The following is a 12219-nucleotide window of genomic DNA, read 5'->3' as shown; positions in this document are numbered from 1 at the left end:
CCCTGACCTTGGCTGAGAAGAGGACTCCCAGGGAGGCCTGAGCCTCCCCGGCACTTGAGTAGCCCTCCAATACCATCACCTCCCTGTGTCCCTCGCCTGCATGAGACACACAGTCCTGGCAGATCCAAGCTGGGTTCCTCTTCGCGGGAATCCCCACCCTATTCCATGGTTCCACCCACAGTGGGCTCGCACCCTGACTACTGCAAGCTCCCCCGAAATTGTGAGCATCTCTTTTCCTGCCCAGCCCCCTCCTCACCACCCTCCCAGGGAACCTCAGGTCAGCCTGGACTGGGTGAACAGTTGCTGCCCTGAATTCCCTTTCTGACCATCACCCTTAAACACTGTCCCCTCAACCTCCCCAGGGACCCTGGTGGCTGCATTCTCATGTGGCCAGGAGCTGGGGAAGTGGTCTTCTGGGATGGGGGTGGTGCTGGAACACTGAATCAGCTGAGATGCCATGCACCCTGCATCAAGCAGGGAGCCTGCAGGAAAGGGTCACCCTCTTCCTGCTTCCACATGCCAGTGTGGGTTGTGTACTTGGCCACCATTGGCGGGACAGGAGCCGGAGCAAACCCACAGGTGTGGACAAAGGCGTTCAGAGTTCTGCTTTCTGCAGACTAGAGGGTGTTCAAAACAGGGCCACACCATGTGAGGTTTTAAGACAAAGGTTTGGACTTCGGCTTCCCTAGTAGCTCAGATGGTAAAGAATCTGCCTGCAATGCAGGAGACCCACGTTCAACCTCTGGGTCTGGAAGATCCCCTGGAGGAGGGCATGGCAACCCACTCCAGTATTCTTGCCTGAAGAATCCCATGGACAGAGGAGCCCGGCAGGCTATAGTCCATGGGGTCATAAAGACCTGGACATGACTGGGCAACCGACAGTTTGGCTTTCACACTTTTCCCTGGCAGTCCAGTGGTTAAGACTCCTCCTTCCAGTGCAGGGGGCAGAGGTTCGATCCCTGGTTGGGGATTTAAGATCTCTCATGTCGCCAGGCGAGGACAAGAAAAAAAAATTTTTTTTTAAATTAAATTTATAAAAATAAAATGAAAGCTGTTTTTTAAATAGCCAGATAGTCTGAACTACCTATGTCAAACTTGCATGAACAGCCTGGTGAAAATGCAGATTTCTGAGTTCTGCCACCCCAGACTGGCTAAATCAGAACTGCTGGGGGTGTGGGCCTGGGAAATCACAATTCAAGCTGGATGTCCCCTCCCCAGGACTCCTCAGTCTGTCCCATATGAGACTCAGTGACCTAGGGCAGCACCACCCAATAGAATGTTCTGCAGCGATGCAGGTGTTTATGGCCTGCTCTGTGCAGCACAGGGCCACCAACCACACGCAGCTTCTGAGCACTTGCAATGCGACTGGTGACGCTGGAGGAACTGAGTTTTTAATTTTATTTCGTTTCTGGTCATTTCCATTTAAACAGCCACATGCAGCTCATGAGCAGTGACTGCACTGATCTGGAGTTGTTAATACCTCCCAGCTGGACAAAAGCTCTCCCTGGACACAAGGCCCGGGGGAGGAAGAATGTGTTCCCCTCCTTTTGCGAGGCCCCCTCCTTTCCACTGTGATGTTGGGAACATGGAGGGGGGGATGGGGAACTGACACATGAGATGCTTGTAAGACCTGGGAGGGGGCAGGGCTGGTACAGGAGCAAATGCCTCCTCTCTCTGCTCCCTGGCCACCTCTGGGCTCCAGTGACCAGAGCCAGGGTCACCTGGCTGATAGAAGGTCATCTGGGAACTCTAGATAGAAGGTCCCCGGCTTGGTGAACAGCTGGTGAGCTGGGAAACCCCCTTCAGACCCTGGTTCTGGACAACTGGGAGGCTGACCTACAAACCACCACCCTCAGGCTCCTGTGCCCTCTGGCTTCTGGTCGGGTTCAGCCAATGGGAAGCACTGAAAGTAGACAGGGAGTGGGGGAGGGGTGAGAGGCCAGGATACTTACTCGGCCGTGGCATCATGACGGGGTCCCTGGCTGTGACCCTTCCTGGCTACGTCCTGCCAGGTGGCCCCTCCTGCATGGCCCCGGGAAGGCCTTTCTGCCCGCTCGGCCTGCAGGCCCGGGGACACCCAATGGCTACACCCCTGGGGCCTCCAGATCCCTCCTTGGTTCCGCCCCACATTCAGTACCAAGCCCCTTGATCTCAACCACCCAGGTGAATTCTGTTTCCTGCCAGACCCTCTCCCTGGACAGGGCACACAGCGGGTGGAGCCGAGGTCGGGGTCAAGGACTTACCTCCTGCTCCGAGAGGCCATCGATGATCTCGGACACCTCGTGCTCGCTGCGGGCGGCCGACATGGAGAGCCCGCTGCCCCGCTGACCCACCCTACTGGAGATCGAAGGCACACACTCAGGACCGGCCCCTCGCAGCCGGCACAGCGGCACAGCCCCAAGCCCACAACTTCCCCAGAGGCGGCGTGTGGGCAGTGGGGAGGAGCCAGGCCTCCCACACCCACACGGATGGCCCCAAGTCAAGGGGGTCTGGGGGAGGGATGGAGCGCCCCCACTCTCACCCAGAAAATGCCAGAACCCTTTTTCTCTCCTAAGATGCCCCCCACAAAAGACCAGCTGCACAGATCCACATACAAAGTCCAGGCCTGCCTCTTCGCAGCCTCTGGCTCCATGTCTTCCCCTGTAACCTGGGGATAAGGTGGTACCTGGCTCCCAGGACTGGGAGCAGGCATTCAGTGAGATATGGGATGTGAGCATCCAGTAAAGAGTGAGAGCCAGAGACTTCCCTGGGTGTCCAGTGGTTAAGACTCTGAGCTTCCACTGTGGGGACATGGGTTCAATCCCTGGTCAGGGAACTAAGATCCTACATGACATGTGGTGTGGCCAAAAAAAAAAAAAAAAAGACCCATGGCAAATAATCAAGGGTTCTAACAGAAAGAGGAGACAACATGCAGGGATAACTTAAAACTAAGAATCATACAATAATAAATTTTCATATATTTATTAAAAAAAAAAGAGTGAAGCCCATCATCCCTGCTCACAGCCCATTGCCTTATCTGTGTGACAACAGAAACCGCACTCACACGCCACCAAGCACCTACTGTGTGCTGGGCACTCCAACAGAGGATTGCACCCAGTCCTTATGCCCGCCACGTGTGACCAGCATCCTTTCCCTTTGACTTACACCAGGGATCTCACACTTGGGGGCCACATAAATGAACAAAGCTGGGGTGGGTACCAGCCCATGGCACACCAGAAGGAGAGCTCACTCCATCAAAATGGATTTAAGTTTCTTTCCAAGAAGTGTTAAGGCCAGGCAGGTGCTGAGTGACACACCCAAGGACCTAACTCGGCCCTTGGCGTGCAATTCGAGACCCTGCTGTGCTTTTCTTTCTCATGCCAGCCAGGGGTCCTCTGTGGACAGTGCCGCAAGCGGACCCAGGTCCTGGGAGGCAGGGAAGGAGGTGGTGGCAGGCGGGGGCGGTGTGGAGAGAAGGAGGGTGAGGGGCGCGAGTGGGCCCGGTCCTCAGCTCACCTCTGCATGCGCTCCTGCAGCTCCCGCTGCTTGCGGATCTCAGGGAACTGCTTCTCGTAGTACTCTCGCACCTTGCTCTCCTTGGCCCGCCGCCGGGGATTGTTCTCGATGCGCTCCACCTTCTTCTCCCAGGCCTCCATGAGCTGGTCATAGCGCTGGCAGAACTTCTGTTCCTGGGGACACGCGGGGGAGCCCTGTGGCAGCTGCTCCTCCTACATCCGACATTCAGCACCCCAGGGCTCCCTGCTCTGCCGTGCGCACGGGCAGGTATGCGATCACACACGGGTGCACGGGCAGACACACAACCACGCGGAGACCGGGGCAGACCCCGGCTACAGCCTGCCCTAAGGATCCGGCTGCCTTGCTCCTTGGGGCGTGGGCCACCCCCACCCCCAGCCTTCCTCTAGAAAGGCCTTATACTATACAGACGCTTCCAGTCACATGTGGCCGTTAAAGCTGAATCATGTAAAACTAAGTCGCATTTAAATGCAGGTCCCTGGTCCCCCTGCCACTGGGGCCAGAGCTACTGTCTGCAGTGGGCAGTGCACGCAGACCATTTCCATCATGTGTCAGATGGTGCAGCTCTGGGGTGCCCGTCAGACCTGGGGCGGCCCCGTGGAACGCATTCTCTTTCTGAATAGTTCCTCATGCCGCAGCCTCAGGCCCAGCCGTGCTCCCCAGATCCAAGGACTGGGTGTAAAGACTTAAGCTGCTGTCCGTTCACGACAAGGAAGTCCCTCTCTGAGTCTAACCACAGTGCTTCCTGCTCTATGCATGTCCTTCCTTAGAGAAAAGACCCCTGCTCAACCCAGAATGTAAGCTGCCTGGCTTCCGAGTCTCCAAGGTGACCCAGACCTCGAGCAGGCATGGAGCGTCCGGCTGCTCTTGAGACCCAATCTCCCCATCTCTAACAGCTGCCATGGACAGATGGCACGGTCTGGGAGTCTCGCTTGAATGCCTTCTCAACACTTCAGCATAATCAGAAAGCCCGTCTCTGGTCTTCGTGCCCAGACACCCCATCCCATCCTGAATTTCAGCTTCTGACCAAGGCAGTCTGTGACCTTGGTCCTCAACAAACCCAGCAACGTTGACAGTCCCCAGGGGGATGTCAGGCCATCTATGAGGAGGAGCAGAACTTGACCCCCAGCTACCAGGGGCACCACACAAACCGGGCTGCCCCAAGAACCCTTGGGAGTTCAAGTTCTAGCAGCACGCAATGGCCACACATGTTCGTGGCAACATGCTGCAGACAGCACTCCTGGGGTGGGAACCGACATGAAGGATACTCAGCCCATCGTCAGAGCAGGGGACCCTCGCCACCCTCTCAGTGTGAGTGTGTGATCCGAATCCTCCCCCGGCCAGCAGGGCCATCCAGGTGCAAATCCTGGCAGGGTCATTGCTGCCGCAGAAGGGGCAGTGGCCACAGCCACAGGCTGCCCTGCGGTGCTCAGGAGGCCTTGGTCTGATGGGCGAGAGCAGGAGAATGTCAGATGGGCTAAAGGTGAGAACGTGCTCACTCAAAAACCAGCAGAGAGAAAAAACGCAGTTACCAGTGAAGACAAGCAAGAAACCCGTGGGGCCACCAACCAGCTGCCCAGTGGAGGGGCGGCTGGCAAGATGACCCAGCCCTGCCTGGGGCCCTTGTAGAGCAAAAGGGACAGAACAGCCACGAGGGGTCATCCAGTCACACTGCCCAGCCCCAATCACCATACACAAAGATGCGAGCAGCTCCTGAGGACTATTCAACATGAGGAAGTTCCCCTTCATATCTGACCACACTGCCACCTGCTGTCACCTGTGTGCTGGGCGCGCTCTCTGTCCACTGAGGGCTGAGGGCCCTGGGCACCGCAGGGCAGCCTGTGGCAGTGGCCGCAGCCCCACCTGGGGCAGCAATGACCCTGCCAGGAGTTTCCACCTGGGTGGCCCTGCTGGCCGGGGGAGGATACGGATCACACACGCACTTGCACACACACACACATGCTCACACATACATACACTCACACTGAAGCACATACATCCCCACACATCCCCGCACATACACACACGCACACACTCACACACACACCCTAATACACACACACACAGACAAATACATAACGCATATTCTCACTCACAATACAAACCACACTCACTCACTCATAATCTCACACACCCACGCTCTCAAGCACACATGTACTCACACACTGTCTCACACTCACATTTCAGAGGCTGGAGCACCGCTAAGCGAGCCTGCAGGCGACAGGGGCAAGAATCTGCACAGGAAAAGGAGGATGGCCGCTGTGACCGCAGTTTGTCACCCTCAGCGAGAATTCTTTGTTCCAGCACCGTCACCATCATCATCTTTGCCATCACTATCATCTCCATCATAAACAGCAACATCGGCTTCACCATCACCATCGCCACTGACACTGGCCTAAGGACCACTGCGCCACGTGCCAGGCACAGAGCAGAGTCCTTCCCGTGACCGACTTTCCCAAACCCCCAAAAGCGGTGACCGGCATCCCCCCTCTGTACAGGTGGGAGCTCAGAGCTTGGGCGCCATCAGGCCTGGATCGCACAGTCCAGACGGGAGGTCAGGATCCTGACGGTTGTTCTGATAAAGTCCAGAGTGTCTACTTCCCCTTTCGCTGGTCTTTGGGCAGTCTCACCCAAGAGCCACTGCCAAATCCAAGGTCATAAAGATTCACCACAAAGGCTTTTCTTAATTGCATGGCTTTAGAGGTTTTTGGTTTTTTTTTTTTAAGATTTCTGGCTGCATTGGGTCTTCGTTGCTGCATGCGGGCTTTCTCGAGTTGCAACAAGCAGGGGCTGCTCTCTACTTGCAGTGCACAGGCTTCTCACTGCAGAGACTTCCTTTGTTGCAGAGCATGGGTTCCAGGAGCAGGGGCTTCAGGAGCAGTGGCACAGGGGCTTAGCTGCTCCAAGGCATGTGGGATCTTCCTGGACCAGGGACTGAACCCGTGTCCCCTGCAACGGCAGGTGCATTCTTAACCACTGGACCACCAGGGGAGCCCTGGCTTTCGCTCTTGCATTTAGGTCTCTAGCTCATTTCGAGTGCATGTGTGTGTGAACTGTGTGAGGCGGAGCCCAACTCCATTCCGCGCGTATGACCATCCTGCTGCTCCAGCACCGTTTGTTGAAGAGACAGTCCTAACTCTCCGAATGGACTTGGCCTCCTGTCAAAAACCCACCAGCCACAGATGCGAGGGCTTGATTCCAGACTCTCCATTCTGTTCCGCTGTCCTCCGTGTCTGTCCTTAGGCTGGAATCACACTGTGCTGATTACTGCAGTTCTGCAGGGTTTTTTACATTTATTTTTTAATTTTGGCTGTGCTAGGTCTTCGTTGCTACCTGTGGCCTTCCTCCAGCTGTGGCGAGCAGTGACTTCTCTTGTTGTGGAGCAGGGGCTCTGGATGCCCAGGATCAATAGTTGCGGCTCAAGGGCTCTAAAGCGTGGGCTCAGGAGCTGCGGTGCACGGGCTTAGCCGCCCCACGGCATGTGGGATCTTCCCGGACCAGGAATCGAACCTACGTCCCCTGTGTTGGAAGGTGAATTCTTAACCACTGGACTGCCAGGGGAGTCCCGCAATGTGTTTTAGAATGAGGAAGTGAATCTTCCAACTTGGTGGGTTTTTTTCAAGACTGTTTTGGCTATTTGGGGTCCCTCTGAATTTGAGGGTCGGCTTGCGGCTGACAGTTCCGAGCAACCACGGTGGTCCAGGCACGGCCCCAAGCATGCCGCTTGCAGCCTCTTGCTCAGTAGCCTGATGAGGTGGGTGTTCCTACAGTCCCCACTGAATGAAACAGGAAACTGAGGCCCGGAGTTCAATGATTTGCCCTGGTCACCCAGCAGAGCCAGAATTTGAACCCTTCCTGCCCTGCCAGGTGTGGCAGAATGCAACTCTATAATTAGGGAGGAAATAAGAGATGGGGTGCCCAGGAGAACCCCCTAAACTGAGGAAGACAGTCTCAAACCAACAGAGAACATGGAGGGAGGTGCCAGGGAGCTGACTGGAGCCGGCTGGCCAGGGAAGCTGATCTGTGTGGTCACCTAGTGCCCTGGCATCCTCCGTACCCCCAGGGAGCCCGCGGCCTCACCTAAAGGCTTTCTTCCGCTGGGCTCAGCGGCTCAGGAGCCACAGAGTCAGAGAAATGTTCCCCCACTGGCTGTCCGTATGTTCAGCGATGGGTGAAGGGGACAGGCCGGGGCTTTCCCAGCCTCTGTCCTGCGGCCCATCACTCAGGCTGCAGAAGCGGATGCTGGGCCAAGTCAGGACAAAGCCAGATGTGAAGCATAAGGACATCAGAGGTGCAGGGGATACAGAGTGTGCATCCTTTAGCCATCTCTTAAAAAAAGAACTGTGGTGCTGGAGAAGACTCTTGAGAGTCCCTTGGACTGCAGGATCAAACCAGTCCATCCTAAAGGAAATCAACCCTGTATATTCATTGTAAAGACCAATGCTGAAGCTCCAATACTTTGGCCACCTGATGCAAAGAGCTGACTCATTGGAAAAGACCCTGATGCTGGGAAAGATGGAGGGCAGGAGGAGAAGGGGACAACGGAGGATGAGATGGCTGGATGGCATCACAGACTCCACGGACATGGGTTTGAACAAGCTCTGGGAGATCGTGAAGGACAGGGAAGCCTGGTGCTGCAGTCCATGGGATCACAAAGCGTCGGACACGGCTGACGCACACCTCAGACCCCGGGACAGACGTCCATGTAAGAGAAGAGAGGGGAAAAGGGAGGTGAGGACAGAGGCCAAGATGGGAGTCCGGTGGCCACAGCCAAGCATCGTCTGGAGCACCAGGAACTGGAAGAGGCAGGCTTCCCCTAGGGCCTCTAAAGGGAGCACGGCCCTGCCCACATCTTGAACTTCTGGCCTCCAGCACAGAGCGAGAATACATGTCTGTTGTTCTTAGGCACCTAGTTTGTGGCCATTTGTTACAGCCACCTCAGGAAGTGAATACACCCACCATCCAGGCTGGGCTCACCGCTGACTAACCCATCCTGCAGGGCCACCGTCAATCACGCCCACTCTCCCTGCCAGGCACTGCGCTTCCTGCAGTACCACCATGACCCCATTTCACAGATGAGGAAAAGCAAGGCTTGGGGCCAGATAGCTCTCCCAGGACCACTCACAGCAGGTCTGGTGGATGGGGTTTGAACCTGTGCATCAGTGACTCAGCCTTACACCCTCCTCCCCCAACACACACACACACACACACACACACACAATCTGGCTTCCAGGGTTGTGGGGTAAGCTCAGGGAAGGATAGGGCAGGCCCAGTGGGGGTTCCTGTTGGGGCTGGGCACCCCTCCAGGAAAAGAGCCTCAGCTCTCTGGGCAGAGCAGGCACGCAGGGCAGCCTGGGCTGCTAGGTCGCCGTCCCCAAGACCTCTGAAAAGTGAGAGCTCCGCCGGAGAACTGACTCAGGTGGAGGCGGGCAACACACAGATCTGAAGGGGCACGTCTTGACCAAGCCCCCTCCAGGTCCCGCCTGACAACAGCACACAGGACTCGGGGCCCGTTATATAAGAACTAGAGCGAGATCACGCCTGATGCCCTCCTGTCACAGTTTCTGTGGTTTCCGAATTCGTTTTCACAAGAGCCTCTCTTAAGACGGGCTCAGCTTGGCCACAAAGCCACCCAGAGTTTCTTAGAAGTCTCCAGTTCCTCTTCCTCTATCTTTAAATAAGCCCATTTCCCCTCCATCCCCTCAAAGGACCTCCAAGGAGCCCTGGGAGATTTCTTAAGAACTTACATCCACCCAACTCCAACCTCAGCAGTCACCAGGATCCTTTTAAAACGTAGATCAGATCTCCTTTCTCCCCAGCTAAAGGACCTCCCCAACCATGCCCTTCACCCCCAGGCAGGACTACTTGGGAAAAGCTGTACATCCTGAGGTGTGCTCCCGAATTTCCTTCATCTGAGAGAGACAGGGAAGCATGACAGGCGAGGGTCTGGGCATCCACACTTAACTTTCTAAACGTTCACCACAAAAACATTCGTACTCACACACAGACACACAGACACACAAAGTGAATGTAAAGAAGTGCGTACACTAAGTCACTTCGGTTGTGTCTGACTCTTTGGGACCCCATGGACTGTAGCCCACCAGACTCCTCTGCCCATGGGATTCTCCAGGCAGGAATACTGGAGTGGGTAGCCATGCCCTCCTCCAGGGGATCTTCCCAACCCAGGGATCGGACCCGCATCTCTTCCATCTCCTGCATTGGCAGGCGGGTTCTTTACCACTAGCGCCACCTGGGAAACCCAAAGAAATGTTAACCATGAGGAATTCTAGATGGTGGGCATAGAGGTGTTCACTGTATCCTGTCAAACTGCCTACATGACTGTCAAGTTTTTGGAATCACTAAAAATCCTTAAAGACTTTGTATTATCTATTAAGAATGAATTGTCTCACTGTATTTGGAATAAAATCCAAATGTTCCACCCTAGTACAGAATGGTTCTCCACCACAGTCTCCTCACTCATGCTCTGTAGTCCAACTTGCCTGTTACATTGTCCCATGTCACCCTGTGCTGGTTCCTACCTCAGGGCCTCTGCACTTGCTGTGCCGGCTTCTTGACACTCAGACCCCCAGACATTCACACAGGTCGTCCTTTCCGGTCATGCCTCTCTCAGTTCTGAGGTGGGACACCCAGGCTGTCCCCCACCCCACTTCTCTGCCCGGCACTCGTCCCTCCTCTCCTCCACTCAGCATAACACAGCTCAGCACTGCACCAGGCCCACAGCACGTGTTCAGTAAATATTTCTTAATTCAATGAATAACATACGATGCCCTGTTTCATGAATCCCATCTACCCAGTGAGTGCTTCTGGTCACCATCCAGTCAGTTTAGGAGTCTGAGAAGGTCAAGAAAGGAAAGGCTGGGAAGCCCACCACTTCTTACCCATGGGTCCCTAGAGTCCAAAGGTGTTACCCCCCCAGCCTCTCAGTCCTTCAGCATCTGGGACAGAAGTATCTCCCTTCTCTGAGGGTCCAGCTGACATCTAGAGCAGGGTGGGTTCGGAAACTGTTTCAAAGGGTCCAGGGCCCTCAAGTGATACAATCCGAGCTTTTGTGACATGGTCTAAGAAAGAGTAGTTCTCTCTTTCTGGCCTCCAAGCCTGCTGCAGAAATTCAGGTCCCAAAGGAAAATCAGTTTGTCATTGTGCTAACACAGAGTTGAGACAAAAAAAAACAACCAAGAAACTGCATAGACTTCAGGTACATCAGACCAGGTACAACCTGATCAAACCACTCCTGAACTCCATTCAGTAGACTTTGTCAGCTACAGAAATTCCTTGACTGGTTAAGCCCATCTGAGCCAGCTTTTCTTCCTCTCACAGCTGAAAGAATACTAACGGGTAACACTCCCTCCGTCCCTCAGCCCTATCTCCCCCAGCACACCAGTGATGTAAACGAGCACCCTAAACCACAACTAAAGGTGTTCTCCGGCATGTGCTCTCCCTGCCTTCGGGCTGCCTCCCAGCTGAGACTGGAGTGTGCATGCAGCGGAATGTAGGAGTCGTACCACTAAGCAAGGAGGCCTCACTGCTTCTCTGGGTCCTGACTTTCCTGAGCCCAGAATGAGCACAGTGGGCTGGGAAAGGCTCATTTCTCAGGGAATCCCCGGCAATCACCGTCACCCAGCATACAGCCCACCCCATACTCCACCTCTGCCAACAGACCTCTCTCTGCCCAAAATATCCACAGTGGGTCCTCTGACAAGGGACCAGTTTTCCCAGCTTATGTCATGCTTTCTCCTCTTCCAGGTGGGAAAAGGAGGGGCAACGTCCCCAGCACCCCCTTCCACCCACACCCTTGCTTCCTTGAGGCAGCTGAGCCTCGAGCCCCCGGCTTCAATAAAGCAGCTGCTGTCTTTTCCCGTTTCTTTTGCTGTCCTTGGCTTTTTTTTCATGACCTGGACACTCAGGAATCAGGATCAGAACCCAGGGGTCCCAGGGGCCATGGCCTGAGTGGCGGGGACCATTTCCACTCTCCAGGAAGCCTGGTCCACGGAAGGGAGGGGGCAGCAGAAGAGATTCCAGGGCTGGGGGCCCCAGTGATGACTTACCCATTGTTTCCGGGCGTGATTCCTCCTCTTGAAGTACAAGATTAACTTTTTCCGCATCGCCTGGTTTCTAAGCAGGAAGGAGACAGCCAACAGGGCAGGTCAGAAAGGCAGGGTTTCAGGAATTTCATCCCTCGCTGAAGTTTGCCCCATCACTGGCTTCCGGTGAGGGAAGAGACCCCACAGTCCCCCAGGGCAAGCCACGTACTGCCCATGTATGTCTTTCCTCTGCCCTATACGAAGTGCCCCCCACCCACACTCTGGCTGAGCATGGTCTGCAGGAAAAGAGGGCTCCAAAGTGGGGGCAAGGTCCTGAGACTTCCTGCCCTCCCTGGAGCTGCCATCACCCAAACTCCCCTCTCTCGTCAGCCACGGGAAACCAGCCACAGAGGAAAAGCCACAGCCTTAGACCAGGAACACAGGCCGGGCAGAATAAGCCCCCAAAAGCTGCAGACCCACAGAGGCAGGATCTTGGGGTCTGGCCTCAATGACCCAAGCCACCTCCAACCAAGAAAGCCCCTGCTCTGCCCCCCTGGGGTGGGGGTGATGTGGATAGGCCAGCGACAGGCTGGTGGGAGCCAGTGAGGCAAGAACTCCAGGAAGCACTCGAGGGGCCTCACGCCTCAGGTCGGTGAAGCCAGAC

At 55.4% G+C, this 12219-nt stretch overlaps 1 protein-coding gene across 19 annotated transcripts in view; it reads right to left on the bottom strand.

The window, feature by feature from the left end:
- Positions 1-12219, bottom strand: part of NCOR2 (nuclear receptor corepressor 2) — a 237351-nt gene that overhangs the window by 99023 nt on the left and 126109 nt on the right. For all 19 annotated transcript variants that reach the window (XM_059876314.1, XM_059876327.1, XM_059876329.1 and 16 more), the window contains 3 exons: positions 11580-11646; positions 3496-3668; positions 2244-2337 (listed from right to left, as the gene is read on the bottom strand). In XM_059876314.1, coding sequence (XP_059732297.1) covers positions 2244-2337; positions 3496-3668; positions 11580-11646 — 334 coding nt within the window. The remainder of the gene's footprint in view (positions 1-2243; positions 2338-3495; positions 3669-11579; positions 11647-12219) is intronic.

The sequence above is a fragment of the Bos taurus genome, chromosome 17 (genome assembly GCF_002263795.3).
Source record: "Bos taurus isolate L1 Dominette 01449 registration number 42190680 breed Hereford chromosome 17, ARS-UCD2.0, whole genome shotgun sequence".
NCBI lineage: Eukaryota > Metazoa > Chordata > Mammalia > Artiodactyla > Bovidae > Bos > Bos taurus.
This window is presented reverse-complemented; position numbering and strand designations above follow the sequence as displayed.